Here is a 20,599-nt window from a genome sequence, read left to right as displayed (position 1 = left end):
TGTTCTTTGTAAATGTCATACATTTAGAGCTTTTCTTACCCAAAGATACTCATATTGTAGAAAAAAGTGAGAGTCAAACAAACTTGACTTCAAATTTATCAACAGCCAACAGATTTTTGGAGGGTGTTCAAGATCATAATAGAGAAAGCTGTCAAATTTGAAATAAATTTTTTATTAGTAGGAAGTGGGAAGAACAGCAAAATGGACAAATCTGCCAAATTAGTGAAAAGTTACTATCCTCCAGTGACTGACAAAAATACGTATTAATTCTGCTGAATATAATATTTCTGACTTTGTGAGAAGATATATTGATCCTAATTATGAACGCTTTTTTTTTTTTTTTTCATTAAAACTTTGGGGTTTGTTCATATGACAAGCAATTCTATATAACTTTATTGGTATTGTTATATTTACACCACATAGCATGTATTTTAATAAAACCTGGGCTTTCAAGTCAGAAAACCCAGTCTTTGGTCGTACTCTTCTGTGTAGCTACCAGAACCAGGAGTTATTGGTACATATGTCAAATTGAAATGAGGTCTATATATCAAGGTGGAATTTCCTATCTTATTTTCATACCTGATTATAAACCTTATGACAAGATGGATATTTGTAGGTAACTGTGCCACTGATGCTTCTGCTAGTGAGCTGGTTGTCAAATGGAATGGTGCTGGAGAAGGCGATTCTGCCCTTATCTTCACCACCTTCTCCCAGCTCTGTGAGGTAGATTTTTCTGTTGAAGAAATGTAGTGGCCAGTCTGACAAAATAATTCCTGAACATTTATTTAGGTATTCAGATATATATGAAATACATATTATTTTCTAGATTATCTAAGGACATATTTTTGTCCTTATGCATGGAAGACTGAATATAAGAAGCTCAGTGCAATGGTTCTGTTAATGACAGGAGAGAGGTTTGCAATCTTGACTGTAAACAGAAACAAGCAATAAACAAGCCACGAGTCTTGAATCTATTGGACAGTCACTGCATGGACATTTAAAGCCAGACAAAGGAAATGAACACAGAAATGCAATATTTAGATGATGCATCTGTTCATACCTCCAATATGTACAAAGTACTAAATGTTCACAGACAAAATAATTGCTTTTGAAGCAAGTAGTGGTAAAAAACTTCTTTATTCACCAGAGATCGGGAGATTAGTTACTCATAGAAGTATTAAGGTTGGAAAAGAGCTCTGGGATCATCTAGTCTAACCATCAGCCTATCTGCACCATTCTCACTAACCCATGTTTCTCACTTCTTTCTTTTAAGTTTCCACTTACTTTCTGCCTGTAGTTTCACAGCACTTAGTACTTTGACAGTTCCACACTCTCTTGACTGTTTGGATTTGTTTCCATAAGCACGTGTACTTTCTTGAGGCGCCCATCTTCATAAACACAATTATTCTCGTCTTGCTCTTCCACAGTACTAAAATAAAAAAGATTTTTTTTTTTAAATTCTTTTAATTTTCTCTTAACCACTTATGAAACCAAAAAACTAATAATGGAATCTGCATTACTACCAGCAACTACCAGCTCAATTTTTTGCACTCTTTTAAAATTAAATTGCAAAACTAAATTACATCCATTAGTTTGTTTTGAGTCACAAACAATAATATCAGAAATACTTTTGAATTGCTGGACCTACAGCTGTGCACATGCCAGCCTACATACTGCTGAAAATGTAGGTCACAGGTACGTGTATATATGCAGTCCTATTATGCAATGTGCTGTGCTCAGGATTTACTCCCAGAGCCTCCTTTGCTGTACAGAGACATTGCTATTGCACTCCCTGTGCTGCGTTCTACCCCCCTTAATTCAGACTGTAGCACCTAGCTAATAATTTTTAATTGTGGGTGATAGGAACACAAGGGACAACAGCACTACACTAGTGCAAATTTGAAGATCTGCATACAACTGTGAATGTAGCCCATACCAAGTGTGATTGTCTATTGAAAGTAAAGGTGGTCTAATTTGGTGCTACTTAACAAACGAAAAGCTTAGCAGTCTGATTTGCCCCACCCACCAGTGAGCCATCATTCAGTGATAAACCCATTACATATAGTTCAGTAAAATCATATATCAGAATTGACAGTACAGTCATGTGTTATGGATTATTTATTTATTCTCTGTGAAGAAATCTGCTGTCTTAAAGCCAGTGTTGCTTCATGATGTTAGAAATATCGGCTGCTGAATCAATTTTTCGTCTGTGAGTTTACCTGATGTAATGGAAGTGTGGATGTTTTTTATTTGTCACCACAATGACTTATACATAATCATTAGTAAGAAAGCTGCTGGGTATCTCAGATTAAACTTTTTGAAACAGACAGAGAAAGCCACTGGCAGAAACCAGGTGACAAGTGGAGTGTTTGAACTGAAGCCGTGAACGCTGTCAGCAAACTGTTACATGTTTGATAAAGAGTCCAGACTGGAAATATAATTTGAAATCTCATAAAAAAGCTGTAACTCCTGTGAAACTGTCCCCAGTGGATTTCTCCCAGTGACACAAATGAAACACGATAGGAGGCAAATATTAAACGTAAGATCTAAGTGGACCATGCCAATGCAACCTGAAACGTGACTGACACTTCCCTTACTACATTGCAATGATTTCACCCCAGTTCTGTATTGGCAAACTGTTTCTGCCCTTCAGCAATGTGGAAAAGACATTGCTATGAAGTATGAAAGATGGATTAAAATGTTACGCTTTCTCTTGGCTCAATTCTGCTCGTGGGCTTATTAATCCTTGACGAAACCTCTGTGTCTTAGTCCACTCAGAAAGGCTCTCCGATGTCGTGTCGCTAGAAGATAAAATAGGATGCCCTTATCTTCAGAAATTTAACATATGATTTTGTACACTAAAGCAAAAAATCATTAATATTCCAGTGCACTGTGCAGACAAGTTATTCCAGACTTTTTGAACTAAAAGTCATTAGTTCAGAGACAGCCTGATTTCTAGTGGAAAGAAACAGCTATTTTGGAAAGGAAGAACAGGTTCTAGAAACTGAGATATCTGATAAAGCATAACATCAAAGAAAAAACAAGCCTGTTCCTTCCTCTCATGATGCGTCTTTAATATAATGGAGAAAATGCCAAATGTATTAGCAAATATTAGGGACCTGTGAAGGAAAGAAAGATATTTATGTATTTATTTTCAGGTGACCAGTACTCAAATAATTCAAAATGAATGGCTTCATTGATTCCTATACTTCTTTTCAAGCATTTTTAAGAGCCAACTAGCAATAAGGAGTGCTAAACAATGATCTTTTCATTTTAAATATATTTTCATTTCCAGTAGAGCTTTTCCAGGTGGTCAGCTTCTCTTTAAATTATTCTTCTTTTTACATGGAAGAAAACAGTCTAAGAAGGAAAAGTGGCTTTTATCAATGAAATGAGTGAGCTGGACACTTCACTCTTGTTCTTCTGAAGTCATTGGCTGGGGCTCATTTCCTCTACTGGAGCACCTTGGAGCTCGTTCCCCAAGTGGTGCTCTTCCATTCAGCTAGAATCCAGTGATGCTTCCCAACACCACCGAGATTATTCCATCATTTCTTACACTCCTTATACTGCAAACTGTGGTTCAGGTTAATTTGCATAAACCAATTCCATTTTCAGGACACATTTATGAATTCATTTACATAGCTGACAACTGCAAGTGAGAGATTCATAGCGTGGCTTCTGGTCTCCTGCTAATTGAGGTTAGAAAAGTATCTCTGATATAAAAGTAATAATAGTATCCTGCAATTCCATACAGATCTAGTAATAATTCAGCTCTGGGAAGAAAACAATCTTTTCATGTTCCCTTCTTAAATGTCATTTAAAATCCTCATTAGTATTCCATGAAATACAGCCCTATCCATCAGTGTGTTATGGTCTCTCTGTCAGAATTTCAACTCTTTTGCTATTTGTTCACAGTACACACAAACAATTTTATTTAAGTTTGTGTTCCCTAGAGTTTGAGGAAAACTAAGCTGTTAAAAGATTGAAGATTAACAGTTATACTCTTTTTAGAAACCTGGCTAGAACTTCCTACTATCACAGTTCAATGTGATACTTTTGAAAGTTGGTGCCGTTCTATACGAAAACTTTGAAGAAACTCAAAGTCAAGCTGTACCAAGTCATAATGAACACCTCAGTTTATAGTTGGCAAAGGTGCATCAGAGGGGATCTTATTCTCATTTTAAATCGGCTATGATATTCACATCCATTGTACTCTGTGAGTATCCAGCAAAGATGCAATGTCTTTTAGCAATTCTGCCAGATTCTTTTTGAGAATTCCAGTAGGCAGAGCACCTGAGCATCACAGCTCCCTTTGCAATCTCATACAGCATCAAGTTCTTCCTCTTGTAACTGTATAGGTCATGTACAAGGCTTTAAGCTGTCTCAGCCTCTCCACATATTTTCTTCCTGCCTAAGTAGGTCTCTCTTTCCCTTTCCTATCTCGTTTCCTCAGGAAATGAGGCTTGCCTCACTGTATGGGGAGGATATCTACATCCCAGTCAGACTTCCTCCAAAGAAAAATGTCTTTCTTTTTATATTAAAAAAAATATATATTCTGAATCTGTGAAAGCCTGGCGGGTATTGAATACGTCTAAATTATTTGATAGGGAACTTTGCTCCATAAGACTAGGATAGATTGTCATACATTTATTTAGCCCACAGAAAGTCAAAACCTTGAAAAGACTGAGAGGAAAGCTCTTTTTATATAGCTGCTCAGTGACATGAGTGAACTTGCAAATTTCTCTCTACGTTCTGAAGTTTAGTCGTAAAATGAGAAAATCCAAGGCAGGTCTATCATAACATATAGCTTCTTTTACCAGGATGCAAAATGTTTCTAATGGAAAATTTTTTTCCATTTTATTCCAAAAAAAAAAAAGAATAAATTGATTCGTTTTAAAATATTAATATATTTTTATTGTTTGTGCTCCTTTTTTTTTTTCTTTAACATTTTTAATTCGCTGCTAAACTTTGGCAGAAAATATAATGCTCAAAATGGTTTATACTACAGGATTCAAAAGGGTTATGAAGCGTCAGGGAGAGGTATCATTGCCTTTGTGTGTAATTTTCAAGGTAGACCATATGATACGACTGAATTGTAACGCAAAAAACAAAGTCCTGTCCACTGACTTTGGGGGAGGTATCATATCTTAGTGTATAATTTACATGATGGATCAGGTCATTTGATTCTGATGTAATGCAGATAGCAGATGTTCTTCCACGGAATTTGAATAATACTTTCCCAAGGCACTCTGCATTTCACAATCTTAGAGCATGTTAGTAAAAATGATTAAATAAACCTCTTTATGTCTTTGGAAAGAAATCCACATTTTAGTGGATTTGGGAAAAGAGAGGAACAGAGATGTTAGAGATTTGGCTCCATTTCATTAATTTGTTTTGCACGTCTAAAGACCACTCTCCATCCTGCATATCACTTCACAGCCACACTTTCTGAGCTGACATCTGCACTGTGCGCTGCAAGTGATATAAGAAAATACTGCCTAGGTAGCAGGCTGTATGCCTACACTCCCTGGGACCATGTCTGGAGGCACAGAGGCAGAACCAGATCCAGACCTGCCCACTTAGCAGATCACTGAGATTTCTCTCTGAAATTTGACTCAGGATCCCCTTCCTGTCTTTCAGGTTTCCTTTGATTCATAGAGCATGACTCAGATCTGACAGTGGTAGATTCAGTGTGTCATGTACACAAGTGTGTTGAACATGAACATGTACAGCACAGGCAGGACACATCAGACTTGCATCAGGATACCCACAGCAGCTCCAGTCCTCTGTGCTCCAAGCTTTGGCACTGGAAGAGCTAATCTACAAGTGCTGAGCACATCCCAGGCACTACAACCAGGTGCTTCAGATGTGCCTTCATTGCTCTCTACTTTTGCTGTCCTTTCTAGACTTCTTTCTAGCATTAATTTCTCAAGAACTGGAATCTCTAGAAAGAGCCTGAAGCAAGTGGAGTCACTCATATTGCAGTTGGTCATGATTTGTCCAGACACAGAAAATTTCATCTCCTAAAGCACAATCGTGTCCAGAATCATCTGTACCCTTACTGTGGTCAACGATGATCCATGAAGGAGGAATGTGGTCTGCAGTTTATAGCACTGAGTGGTCTGCACAGCAGACAGTGGTCTAGACTTCTCAGCAAGGAGCCTTCAGAGGCACTCTTGAAACCGGATCCATGACCACAAATCCTGCAAAAAACTAGTACGCTCTGGAGCCCTAGGAGAATACTTTGTTTATATAGAAGGGAAAAGACTGAAGAATGCCTGGTCATGGGCATGCTGACCTGTATTCCAAGGTGTCCCTTCTGAATACCACCAAGCCTATAATATTTCCCCTTAACGTTAGCTTTGTGCCACAACTTTTGTGCCTCTTCCAAAGAAGTGCCCTAGAGAAAAGAGAACTCCCTGTCATCTTATCTGAGGCGCTGCTCAGGTCCCACATGCACAGCCAAAAAACTTGCAGCAGGTCTGCTTCTTCAAGTTGTTTTGTAAAGCTAGTGGGATCATACTGAGGTGTATACCCAGCAACACGCCTGATCCCGATTCACCCCTACAGTTCTGAACAGAGATGCTGGGAAGAACCAGCACATGCACAAGATCCCTCTGCTCCACCTTCCAGTCCGCTCCTGGACACTGCTTAGAAATGGCTGGGAATATTTAGGTAATCTTCTCAGTGAATATGCATGTGACTGCAGAAGCCAAGAGGTCAAAAGCAACTGATGCTCTTATGTGGGCAGTGAGGTGAGTCATGGAGATGGCATGATGCAAAACAAGAGCTAGATGTTGTTGCTGGGTTTGGCTATTTAAAGAACCTGCTGTGCATGGTAAGTGCATATGAAGTCCTTCAGGCTGCAGTGTCCCATTGAGAAAGTCTCTGGCGCACCCCAAAATGAAAGTGTATGTACAACTTCCGAGATCACAGACAAGTTCCCATAGCCGAATGCCAGGATATCCTGATCTTAGAATATTTCATTCTAGGCAATGCCAGCCACCCCAAAGCATATTTTGCTGTAAGAAGACATTAAGGTAGTCAGGCTAAGCACTAACAAAATTTATCTACTCTAGAATATATTGGTTAAATTTTGGTGTGAAATTATGTGTTTGACAGATGTTAAAACAGAGTGCTCTAGGGAAATACAATAAATGTCAGCAGAGGATCATGAAGATAGATAACATGATTACTAAAGCATAGCCTTTAAATATGCACTCAATGCATCACTTAAATGACAGCCTTATTGAGTAAAAGCATTTATTTTTAATAGATGAGATTATCCTAATAATCTTATTTAAGGGAAAATGTTCTTTATAAATGAAGATTCATGAAATTCAGACACGCACATGTACATTTTCTTTTCCATCAGTGGGGTATATGAACTCAGTGTTCCTGTAGTAAATGAACGTTTGCATTTTAACTTTATGAGTTTCCAACGAAAGTACAGTTGAAAGAATTACAATGTAGCATAAGGATTCAACTCAAGAGCATCACTGTGAGAAGAACTAGTCTGTGAATAATGTTATCTCCAGACTTCCAAATAATTCAGAGGAAAGTTACTCTGTGTAAACCATCAACCTGATACTCTCCCCTCTTCTGGCATCTCAGGAAAGAGATTTGGGTGAGAAGGTTCAGTTGAATCATTAGATTTCCTCAGGAAAAGGTCTCAAAAATACCAAATCATCTTTGCTTGGCTATGCAGATACAAAGACAGCAGTTGTATAAGGAGATGGCGGTCATCTGAGCAGCAGGGAACAAAATGGTAACTGCTAGGGCGAATAAGCTGAAAAAAAACCTCCTCAGCAGCACATAAAAGGTAAAGAAAATGTGCCGGATAAGATCACTGCTTAATTTGCCACAAGTCAAACAGCAGGATACAGCAGGCCAAGGCCAACTCTCAGAGAGAAAAAATGTATGGGCAGCCTGCCAGGCTTTGAGCTGTTAGCCAGGACAAAATCCACGACAGCGGTGCTGGTGGGCCTTGAACCAGGGAGCAGCTTGCCCTTGGGCATGAACTGCTCGACCTTGAGACATCCACAAAAAGGTGCAGGCATGGTGGACTTGTACTGCGGGAAAAGGAAACTGTGAATCTTTTTATCCTGTAGGCAGCCCTGCTGACCTTTTGCCTAACATGATCCCTAAGGGGAAAAAAAGATTCTTGTTATTGTACAATTAAAAATTTTAGGTGTATAGTTTGTAACAACTATACAGTGACTGTTTGTATGTGGTGGGACACATTTGTAGATTTTTATTTATTTTTAACTCACAGATCATGCATTTATTTGCCTGTATAACTAAGCTAATGATTTTGTTATTATTATTTTCAGGTAAATAGAATTACTTCTGTTAGTGAAAATGCTATGGAGGCAGAAATAGTTCTTCATGGTGTACCACAAAGCATGATCTATGTTTGCTTTTAACTAGATTTACAGAAAGCCATAAAAAGAACCTACAGCTTTCAATTCTGAAATAAAACAATCCTTTCTACACAGTAATTAATGTTCCTTTTTGCATTGCAGTTACTTCAGTTTTGATTCCATGCCATAAAAACTTCTAAAGAATTGCCATTGGCTTCATTAAAAGCCACATAATGTTCTGAAATTTTCAATAAATTAAGAGGTTTTTTTTTTTTTTTTCTTAGAAATGCATTGATTCATTTTTGTGGATTACAATGTTATATTTTCTTCCCAGTTGGCACGCTGCATCTGTCAAAATAAAATTGTAGAAATTATCCAATACTAGTTCTTGTGGCTTAACATAAAGCTATGCAGAAACTCCAAAAGAGCTACCAAGTGCAGGAAGGCTTATCGTCTGTTTACACCATGCTCAGTACAGGCAATCAGCTCTGCTGCTGTGTTCCTTGCAACATTCTAAGAAAACAAACCTTATAAAGGTGCTTTGAATGGATAATTTAATTGAGATGGTCTTTCTGGAGAACTAGGGACTTGCAAGAGCTTTTGCAGATTTATGTTCAGGCATTAGTTTCTCTAATTAGTCATCAAACTAATCGTTTTGTGCATGATTTGTTGACCTGTCAGAAAACTAATGGGAATTAAGGAAGTTCATGATTTTATTTTTCAAGTAACTGCAGTGGCTAAGCACAAAGCTAGCGCGCGCTAGCCCAGAATCAAGGAATCTTGATTTGTGTTCTCACTTTTTCCTTTCTGGACAACAAAGCAACTAGGATGCCGACTCATTTGTCTTCAGAAGTGTGCTGCAGGAAAATGCTCTGCCCAGATACATGTCTGCAAAGCAGCTCTCCCCTGCCTGAAATTCTCTGTGCTTAAAGTCTCTGCTTTTAATGAATTCTCTGCTTTGACTGGTAAAAACCTTTCCTACATGTCTGAAAGGTCAAAACAAACAGAACTCAAATAATCAAATTATTGCTTAATTGCATCTTATGAAGCATTGGAACTGTGTGCTCCAGTCATCCCATACATTTGTTTTACTGAAATGAAAAATATTACTTCCACTTCCACTTCTTATTTTAAATGTATTAGAGCTCCTCTTTAGACATTATAGTTATTAATGTTCAGGCTACTGCAATGGCTCTGAATTCTTATCATTCATTCAGCTGATATTATTACCCCGTCAATGCTGACATCAGAAACGGTACCTTAATATGAGAGAAAGAAGTCATGACTGGAATTATTCATAGATTGCACAGCACACACTGCTTGGGAGATAGAGAATCAGTGGAGCTGTTTGTTTGTTTTTTTTTTTAATAAAAATGTATAACTCGATCCAAAGTCAATACAAAAATTCTCCACAACTTCAGTAAATTTTGATTCTAACCCTCTGTAATGAAATTTAGGAGGGAGACTATCAGTTGGTCCCACAGCCTTCCTTCTCTACTCTGATGCAATTTAACAGCACTGACAAAAAATCTATAAAAATACAGCAGAGGTGTGTGGGAGCGTTCCCCACAGAATCAAACAAGAGATGGAACAGTTTATACTACCAAAAAGTAATGAAAGGAAAGAATAAGAAGAATCACAGTATTTAGTAGAAAGAAGTGAGTAAATAATAAACATATTTAAATGTTGTTATCCATAAGGAAAGATAAAGCTCAATACTTCCCAAACAAAGCTAATATCAAAATGAGGAGAAAGAAGCCTTCACTGTGAGTAAAGAAATGGGTCATGAAAGTGGAAAGTCTGCACTTTCTTTCTTCAAATATCTTCTTCAATTACAGCCACTTTCTGCTGATGCTGCTTAACCTGTTGCTTCTCCTTCCCTCAGCTGTGTCATTGCTGAAGTGTCCAAATTGCCATCTTCTTGAGGACTCCCAGAGGATAACCTTCTGCTAGGATTGGAAAAAAAAAAAAGAGAAATATTGAATTCAAGAACAAGAAAACAATGCGATATGCATTACAGCTTGGAATGTATATAATACACACAAAACTGGAGGCTTATACCAGAAAGAAATTGTCATCTGATGGAAATTGAATTGTCTTTGGTGGAAACACATTAAGACCTGAAACAGCCTCAGTTCTTTTTGACAGTATTTAATAAAATGTTGAATCATTGTGATGGGTGAAACTGAGAGGTTTGTCTGTACTTGCAGTGATTTACTTACATTCTCATAATTAAAGAATATCAATAATGAATGTACAAACTATTCTGCTTCTGGCTTACATGATTAATTCCCTGCTTGACAGTCTAGATATCAACAACAGCAGCTATGATGAGCTTCCTTCAAACATGTATTGTCTTAAGAAGGCATGGTTTTACATAGCATCATCTTGTCTTCTTGACTGAAGTACTTGGAGAGTACAACCAGGAAGAATAACATTGATGACATACTAAGTTCACTGTCAGTGTTATGGGAGGAGGCACCTGACTGACTGGACTGACTTCTTTTAACAGAAGCATTCTGAGGATTCTTAATTGCTAAATGGCATTACAGTAAATTAGGATAATAAGTAAAAAGGATACTGATGAAGGATGCTGAAAGATGTTCTTTATTCCTTTTTGAAGGAACCAAATCTTAATTATTTTGTGATCTAGTCTAGATTCTACATGGCAAGTGCAATGATTTTATTCGGAAATGTCTCATCAGTTTTTATTTAATTGTGCAATGGATCAAGCTTGAACTACCTTTTTTTTTTAATTATTATTTTAAAAAATTGCAGTTTACTATTTAAGAAAACAGCAGTTGAAGTATTTGGTACTAACACAATGCCACAGCAGCTTTTCAGCTCTCAAATGATGACTGTAACTTGCTAGGTTGTTTTCACAGCCTGTCAGTGCTCAAAGTAGAGTGTTAATCATGCTGACTGTGAAAACCTGTTTATCAAACATGTAAGAACAATGTCAGTCTGGTTGGTAATTAAATAATTCAATGATAATACTGCCATTATTATTATCACGTTAATAAGATTCCTTTGCTGTACTTTGTGTACTGGAAGTTTGATTATATGGAATCTGTTCACACAGCTTCTTTTTGTTGTTGTTGTTCCTTTTTTTTTTTTTTTATTATTGTTTTTGTAATAGAGTCCTGGAGTAATCTACTAATAAACTGTTTGCTATGTAAATTTATTCAAACTGGAATATAGTCAAACTGGAACCAGTAAATATAACCAACAGATAAGAGCAATAAGAAATGGCTCCTGTTGGAAAGATATGTAGAACATCCCTTTTAGAAAGAAAGTATGGAGAGAGAGCAATTGTTGATCAATATTTTGGGGAAAGGAGAGAGAGTGGTCATGTGCTGGTATGGGCTGCCCAGGGAGGTGGTGGAGTCACCATTCCTGGAGGTGTTCAAGAAAAGTTTAGATGTTGTACTGAGGGATGTGGTTTAGTGGGAAATGTTGGTGATAGGTGGATTGTTGGACTGGATGATCTTAGAGATCTTTTCCAACCTTGGTGATTCTGTGATTCTGTGATTCTATGACGCACCTATACAGGCTGCTCACAAAAACACAGTTAGGACAGATCAGTTTGCAGACTGCTTAAGGGTTAATCTTCTTATTTGCTTTTTCTTCCTATATGTTGCCTTTGATTAAAAAAATATGTAGATCAGGCATCTCAAAACCACTTGTGACTGCTTGCTGAGGCTTCCCAGCAGGAAGAACTGGGGATGCTGAGAACAGCCATAGCCACAAAGCAAGCAGAAGTAACATAGAATCATTAAGGTTGGAAAAGACCCCTAAGATCACCAGCCCAACCGCAAGCAACCCCACCGTGCCCACTGACCATATCCCTCAGTGCCACATCCATAAGATCTCCAAACATTCCGGGGACAGTGACTGCACCACTTCATGACAACATGAAAATTGTATTTACTTCATATTCTGTGAGCTGATTGATACGAACAAAACCCATCAATGGAAACAGAACATAAGCAGTGAATCCTAAGGCTAGCCCTATGCTCAGCCTCCGCTGTGACATGGGTTCGTGATTACGTGTTTGTGACATCAGGAGAGCTGCAACATCAGCCTCTCTATGAAGCATATCCAGTGCATAAAACAGCAGAAATTCAATATAATAAAAATGTATTGGAAACATTAATCGCGTCAGTATCATTTCCACGCTTTGCTGCGAAGCGCTGAATTGCTGTTTACGAGCGGCTCACAGACTCAGCACAGGGAGGCACCGCAGCGGTGCCCTCTGACCGGCCGGCCCGCCCCTCGGCAGCGCGGCGCCTCCCGCCCTCCCGCGGCTCGGGACTACACTTCCCATCGGCCCCCGCGCACCACGGCTCCCAGCGGGCCGTGCGGCGTAGCGCTGTCGTGGCGCTGCCGGTGAATGAGGCGGGCGGCGGAGCGGCGGTGGGGCTGAGTTCTGCTCCCGCTTCCTTTGGTGCGGCCGTCCCGCTCCTCACCCTCCTCCTCCCGGCCCTCCCTCGGCAGCTCCGGGCACGGCCATGCGGCGCGCGGGGCTGGGTAAGAGCCGTCCTGCGTGGGGGCCCGAGGGGCCTGCGGGCCGTCGCACTGCGCGGTGCCGTAAGATAGATGCGATGTGATGGGCACGGCGTGACCGTGGGTCGGGGCTTGCGTGTGAAGAGCGTCCTGCCAGTTCTATTCGTGTTTTATTTAATTTCAGTCGTTCCGTGTGCTTTCCTGCTACATTTGGGTCAAAAATAAGGCGGATCTACTTTCGGTTTAGCGCTGGTAGAGTCTAGGGGAAAGGCCGGGGTCTCTGCTGGGTGTGCTCAGAGTCCCGGGTCTGGCTCTTCACCCAGCAGCCATGTTGATGACTGGAAGGAAACTTTGACCTCTTGTGTTGTTTTCTGGGACCTCGAAGTGCTGTCACGTCCCCGTACAGCACAGGTGGTGTGGTGAGGGGATGGCTGAGTGCGTCTGCCTAAGAGCAGGTGTCTCCAGTGGATCGCTGGGGGCTTGGGTTGGAAGGGACCTCGAAGTCCATCTAGATCCAATGCTCTGCTATGGGCAGAGTTGCCAGCCACCAGATCAATCTGCCCAGGGCCCCATCCAACCTGGCTTTGAACACCTTAAGGGATGGGGCACCCACAGCTTCTCTGGGCAGCAGTGCCAGTGCCTCATCAGTCTCTGAGTAAAGAATTTCTTCCTGACATATAACCTTAACCTCCTCTCTTTTTGTATAAAACCATTCCTTCTTGTCCTGTCACTCTCTACCCATGCTGATTTCCCTCCTGGTTATATGCTCCCTTTAAGTACTGGAAGGTCGCTATCAAGACTCCCCACAGCCTTCTCTTCTCCAGGCTCAACAAGCCCAGTTCCCTCGGCCTGTCTTCACAGGAGAAGTGCTCCCAGCCCTCTGATAATCTTTGTGGCCCTTCTCTGTACTCTTCAAAGCATTCCACATCTTCTCTGAGGCGGGGGCCCCAGGCCCAGATGCAGTCCTCCAGATGAGGCCTTATGAGGGCAAAGTAGAGAGGAACAATCATCTCCCTTATCCTGCTGGCTACCCCTCTTTTGATGCTTTTAAAGGAGTGAGGGGATGGGTGGCTATGGAAGGAACAAGCTGGAGTTGGCCTTTGTTTGGCAAGGCTCTTACAATCAGTGCTATAAGGAGCATCCAGAAGGTACTCCTTGAAACACCTGCTGAAAAGTTGAACAGATGATTTAGATGTCTCTTAGGACTGTTATCAGCTGCAGTGAAATTTGCTGATTTATCTTCAAATGTCAGCTGTTAGTCCAACCTTTTTATTCCATAGGCTGGAAGTACAAACTGCGCACCAGTATGTCTGCTTTTGTCTCCAGCTACCTGGAACCTCCTGTTTAGCCTGAGATGATATTATAGTTTTGTCTATGGGCATGTCCTGGCAATTAGTGGTGTTGCAAGACAGCCTGTAGATGTGCCGTGTAGGAGTTTCTGGCCTTCCTTTAAGCCAGACTCTACACAGAACTTCCCATTTCCTCTCTGGAACCATAGAATCCCAGAATGGCTTGGGTTGGGAGGGACCTTGAAGACCATTTAGTCACAACTCTCCTGCTATGAGTATTAACTTACAAGCATTCAAAATTGCTTGTTACTTAGTAGGAGGTACTGTAGTTAGATGTATCTGCAAAGGAAAACAATAGGAACAACCCTGACTCCATTAAATAGCATAATTTTTAGTTAACATTGGCATCAGTAGTTTTGGTTTCAAGAGAAAAAACCCTCCGCTCTCCCTCTGATGAAGTGATAAGATGCATTTCACCCTGTCTTACTGTGTGTATTTGTCATTAGTTTAACTTGCAGAATAAAATTTCAAAAGCATTTTACAAGTGCAAACTTGTAAACTTTGAATCCTTGAAAAATTATCATTATGTACACTTAGCAATGGCTTTATGGCTTGAGATAAAATGACATCTTTTACTGAAGTAGCACTATAGTTCTTTTACACGTATGCATGCAAAGCACACAGTAAAACTGAGATATGGATTTACCTATGAATGCCGTTGTGTCTATTCTCTCACTTTTTCCTCAAAAAGAAAAACACCCAAACACAGCACTTTGTAAAGCGTGTAAAAGTGGTATTGAGACACTAGTGTGGCATTCCAACTTGCCACGTAAATACTCGTTAGTGTTACAACTGGATTGTTAGTAGAATGACTCTTTTCTGTTTGCTTTTCTTGTTTTGGACTTGCTTCTTCAGTTTCAAATCTTACATTTGGGGTCTTAGGCTGATTTCCGTCTAGGCTGAACTCAGCCTTCTTTCTCCTGCCCCAGTGCTGCTGCCCAGTTGCTGTCAGTAGGGGATCCTCAGTAGGGGCTGGGGGCAGTGTGTATGTGGAGCTGAGGAAACCAACTCCAGTTCCCTTCTGCTCTGCTTACTCTCTTTGCAGGATCAGTTCTCTGGAAGGCAGTCCTGCAGCCCCGTCACCCAAAAAGTAAAGGCAGGAGAGTAGAACTGCAGGATGCTGACAGGAAGAGCAATGTGCTCTTCTGCTTACAGGCTTGGCCTCTGGTCTAAGGTCTTGTTTGAAAAGAGACATGTAAGGATGAGTATGCTCTCTCCTTCAAGGCAGGTGTAACCAAATGTTACTTGTTTTTGCTCTTCTTTCCTATTTTGAATCAGGCTTACTGCTCTGTTAGCAACCTCAATGCTGCTTTCACATCTCCATACAATATTTAGATTGATTTCCATAAAAACCATCTGAAAACACCCTCTCAGGAAAAATATAGCATTTAATTGCTGTCATTCCTCAATCTTTACCTACTTTGATTTGCATATTGGAAAGATTACTTCAGTGCTTGAAAAAAAAGGTTGAATCTATGTCTCTGGAGCACACAACACCTCTTTCCAGTTGTCTGATTTCTGTTAAGGAGATGCGTTTTTAAATGCAGAGTGTTTTCCCACGAGTGAAGAACACTTACTCCAATTATATTTTCTGTCTGTAACTACTAGCTTTTTTGCTTACAGGTGATGGAGCACCAACTGGAAACTATGGCTATACTAACAGTGGGTACAGTGTATATGAAGAAGAAAATGAAAGGTTAACAGAAAGTCTGCGCACTAAAGTCAGTGCAATAAAATCAGTGAGTATTTAATTATAGCTAAATTTAATTAAAATAGGTGGACTTGTGACTTGTTTATAGATGGTGGTGAAAAGCAGCAGCAGTAAGAAATCATGGGGTAGAGGTTGTGCCACAAAATGTAGAGGTTGTAGCTAATGGAAAGCACTGTGGCTGTGGAGGCCTTGTCCTTGCTTCACAGGGTGGCTGCTAGAAGTGAACATCTCCTGGCTGGGGCCTGTCTTGCTGCAGCAATGGATTGCAGCAATTGCTGCATCTCTGAATGCTCCTCATTTCCTATCTCCCTGCTCCTGACCTGCAGAGTTGACTTCTTGCTTGACACCAATGACACAAGTCCAAGATCAACTTGCTGGATGATCACCAGATTATTGATGACCCTGGCTACAGTCTCTGGACTGACTGACTGGCTGCCTCTTGTCCTGCTATGCCATTGCTGCTCCATGACACAAACCAGGGAAGGAACAGACAAGCTCACAGAAGAAAACTGTGTTGATTGTATCAATTGACTTGACAAAAGGCATTGCATTTGCAAGTTACAGGTGTCAGCTCCAGCAACACTGTCAAAAAGGTGTGCTTGGTCTTCACAGTCAGGAGTTCTAACAGTTGAAGGAATGCTACTCAGATTTGACTGGATCCTCAATTTTTGAAATAAGTATTTATTTCCTTCCCTGAGGATTGCTGACAGAATGCTGCGCTTGTTTTTATAACTTAAGTTTCTGTTTTTCAAAAATACCAGATATTGCTTTCACATTTTACCCAAGAAAGCACTAGAGATATCGTGTATTTTAGAGCAACTTTTCTAATTTATGTATAACTGATCACTCATATTTAAACTTTTTTTTTTTAATAGCTTTCTATTGAAATTGGAACAGAAGTTAAAAATCAAAACAAATTGTTATCAGAAATGGTAAGTGCTTTTTCATTAAGTTTCTTTAAATATGAGGCAGGATGATGAAGTTAGTAATGTAGAACATTCTTTTGTGTAGTTGGAATGTTTGTATAAATGTTGACAGCTTATTGCTGACTATATATGTAATGTTTTTATTTGTTTTCCCCTCTTTTCTCTCCTGTTTTGTTTCACTGAAACATAGGATAATGATTTTGACTCTGCAACCGGACTTCTAGGTGCGACTATGGGCAGACTCAGAAGGCTGTCCAGAGGGAGCCAGACAAAACTATTATGCTACATGATGCTCTTTGCATTATTTGTTTTTTTTGTAACATACTGGATTATTAAACTGAGGTGATGCATGTTGTCTTAAGTTTAAACTGTGTAATTTCAACCATCAGTCTTAATTAATGACGACATTGATTTAAATTGCCATATTCTGTTGATAAAACACAATGAAAGTATTGTAAATTGCATTAGTACTTAATGCAGTGTTATATACAGTTTTCTTGATGTATTGAAATTTCTCCCACTGTCCCCTGTTTTGGGGGGATTATTTATAAATACACAGAAACTGCTGGCACTATTAAGTTGCTTTTTTTTAGAATAAAAGAGTTTATAGAACTAGTTAAAAAATACCCACAAGAGGAATCAAGGAATTCCCCCAAAACCAAAGGTTGTTCAGATATGAAATAATTGCAGAATTACGAGGCCTTCACTTTCATTTTGCTTTTCAATCTGAGCCATGCTCTAAATTAGAGCTCCCTAGGTTTCAGAACTTCTAGGTTTCAGAAGCATGACCAATACTTGGGTCTTCTGAAATTGGTTTTATCTGTAGATTTTTGAAATGTTGGCTTGAGGTAACAATCGTAATGGTGGTGCCCCCCAGAAGTGATTTTTGTGATGCCTAGATTGATAGGTCTAACAGTCTGCATGTTTAAGTAGCTTAAACATTTTGTTTGGGGGAGAAGTTACTTAAAACTGGATCTTCCTTTTAAATGTGACAAATGATGCTTGTGTGTCTGTTCTGTTAAGCAAATGCCTTTGATCATTTTGGTTCAACAAATTTGGACACAGTGCAAATGTTTCCTTTACATTTAAAGTCTTCTAAACTTAATGATTCCATTGAATCACTGGAACTTGTACCATTAGCTCATTTATGTTTCATTCTGTGATGAACCCTGAATCTACTCTGCATGATGTTTGAATATGAGGTTGAATATTTTCAATTTTATATTGATACATGTAAATATTATGAAGCACCTGTTGGAGGTGGTAGCATATTAAGGTTTTTACTTCTAACACTTAGCTTTAACTCACAAAGTAGTTTTTAATAGTTGAAAGTATCACATCACTGGGTTCAACATTCAGAAAAATATTGTTTTTTAGACCTTGAAATTGTATCTACATTTTTAAAATAATTTTTTCTAGAAATACTGTATAGCATACTGCCATTAATAAGTTAATTATGAGCTGACAAATAAAGTGTCCTGGAGTATTCTTGTTGTTTGTATCATACTTTCCTGCTGTAGAATACCATTGTTTTTTGAAATGGTGCTGCACTTAAGCAACTAGACTTGTGTGATGGTGAGCTCTGTTGAAATACATGGAGCTGTATATTACATTTTTCATGTTCATTTTCATATATAACAGAAATATTATGTCTAAATCACACATTCTGTAGAATGTCTTTTATAAAAGTAACTGAAATGCAGTTGTTTCTAGCCCATTTAATTCTGGACTGTTAAAAGGTCTACAAATAACAGAACATATAGATAAGATTTATTATCCTGGTATTAATATTTATATGAGAATTGCTAGGCTTGCTAAACAAACACAGTATTCTCAGAGAAAGTCAATAGGCTATAGTTTGTCATCCCAACTGAGAGAATGTAAGGGTGCCTAGCATTCAGGATAATAATTATTGACGTAACTTTGACATCCACACTGCCTTGCTATTTGGGTCATCATTTAGAAAACATTTAAGTTTTGTCTCAGGTGGTGTCTGAGCAATTTCTCGGTATTTCTTTCTTTCTAGCCAATCTGTCTTACCAATAAATGGAAGTAGTATTTATCTACGTAACATAGAGTAGAAAATAGGTAGGTGCAACTAGTTACACAGCTGAGACATTTCCCGTGTTTGTTCTGAACGATATGCTGTGCTTTCCCTTGCCAGTGCATATGGGTAAAAAACCTCTTACTTGTCCTTCAGTTCATGTGTAAAACCAACAGGAATTTTGTTTTAAAAGTCAGACCAGATCAAAGGTAAATCATACAGAGTAGGATCCCTCTCCCTTCTTTTCTTTCTTCTTTTCTTCAGTGATGTGGTGAGATTGAGGGAGAAGGAATAGGAGGAGAAAAAAAAAAAGAGCTTGTGTCTTCCTTTCTTTGTGCTTTTTTTTTCTTCATTTTAAAGACTGACAAATTTTCTGGATGCTACAGCATCCATTTGTCTTTGGAGATTCCTTAAAAGATGCTTAAACACATCCATGTAGTTACAGGGAGAATTCCAGTGAAGCTTTTTTGTTTTTTCAATAAGACATGCTGTCTCTTCTGCCTTATTAGGAGAGTCGCCAATGTTTCTGAAGGTATGGCTGATAAGCGGTGAAGTGTAAAGAATGAGATTCTAGGAAGTACAAAGGGAGAATTGATGCTTCATAGTAGATGTGTATTTCAGTGAGACTTTGTTGAACAGATCACAATAAAATATTGAAAATATTTAGTTTTATTTATTTTAATAGTGTAATATTTAGTACACTTCTGCTTCAACTTAATCATGGCGTGCACATTTTATGGTCTCATTTAACTGATTACAATATTCATGTTAACACTTTAATATTTTTCATTCATAATTGCACATAAAACGTGAAACCTTACTGCTGAAATTCAGGCCTCCAAAGGTTTCCAGTACAATTAAGGTATTGTTTGCAGTATTCTAAAGATAAAAATCTGCCTCCAGTGCTACCACCAATCATCTGTGTCAGAGTGCAGCAAAGAGTAAGAAGGTAATGATGGTGACTGGATTGGGGGGCTTGTGATTTTTGACTTGGTTTTGCTGAAGGAACTAATTTTGATGTTTACTTGCTAAAAGTGAGAGATACGGAAGATAATGGGAACTGAGAACAAAACCATTGTTCCTGTACTTGAATATCAACTGATATGGAATAAATAATTTGTGACTTGAAAGCAAAGTGAAGTGAAATTAGATTATGCTACTACTGAAATTATCCTGGACCCATGTGGAAGTTGTGTTTCTTAATTGGTTGCATAGATGATCTAAGATGCAGCTGTACCTTGATTGAAGAAGACAAGATTTCTTTAGCTTGGATCACCACAGCCCTCAAAGCTGTAAATCACTAAGAATGGAAAAAAATCTTGCAGGCATTAACATTAATTTGATATTAGAGAACGTGCATTATGATATTGGTCAAACACTCTGACAAGTATTTTCCTGGAAAAGTTACTGTTATTTTATAAATACCGTTCCTATTTCTTCCACGCTTGAATCACGTTGTCTGTTACCTTCAGGATGCAGTAATAACCATGCTCTTGCTTTCTTAAGTTTCTGAGGAAGAGTGCAGATGTGTTATTTCCTTGGAAGTGTTTCCATGTATTTGCATATAATAGAAAGCATGGTTTCATCTGTACCGCCACCTATTGATAGCAGTCTCAAATCCCTGTAAAAACACAAAGAGCAGATATAAATATTTCCATACTGTACTGGTAGAACAATTGCACGTGCTCATTTATTCCTCT

General features: G+C 39.0%; 2 protein-coding genes across 4 annotated transcripts in view; one reads left to right on the top strand and one right to left on the bottom strand.

Moving 5' to 3' along the window:
• Positions 1-12,685: 12,685 nt before the first annotated feature.
• On the top strand, positions 12,686-18,341 carry BET1 (Bet1 golgi vesicular membrane trafficking protein). The gene is made up of 4 exons (XM_085227453.1): positions 12,686-12,893; positions 15,842-15,957; positions 16,805-16,861; positions 17,046-18,341. Exons 1-4 carry the CDS (start codon positions 12,875-12,877, stop codon positions 17,199-17,201), a joined length of 348 nt encoding a protein of 115 aa, XP_085083579.1. The 5' UTR covers positions 12,686-12,874; the 3' UTR covers positions 17,202-18,341.
• A 1,206-nt stretch (positions 18,342-19,547) lies between these two features.
• LOC100540124 (putative acyl-CoA dehydrogenase 6) overlaps positions 19,548-20,599 on the bottom strand; it is an 81,084-nt gene continuing 80,032 nt past the window's right edge. For all 3 annotated transcript variants that reach the window (XM_085227451.1, XM_085227450.1, XM_085227449.1), the window contains one exon: positions 19,548-20,520. In XM_085227451.1, coding sequence (XP_085083577.1) covers positions 20,430-20,520 — 91 coding nt within the window. In that variant the 3' untranslated portion in view covers positions 19,548-20,429. The remainder of the gene's footprint in view (positions 20,521-20,599) is intronic.

This window comes from Meleagris gallopavo, chromosome 6 (assembly GCF_905368555.1).
Source record: "Meleagris gallopavo chromosome 6, MGAL_WU_HG_1.1, whole genome shotgun sequence".
Classification (NCBI taxonomy): domain Eukaryota; kingdom Metazoa; phylum Chordata; class Aves; order Galliformes; family Phasianidae; genus Meleagris; species Meleagris gallopavo.
This window is presented reverse-complemented; position numbering and strand designations above follow the sequence as displayed.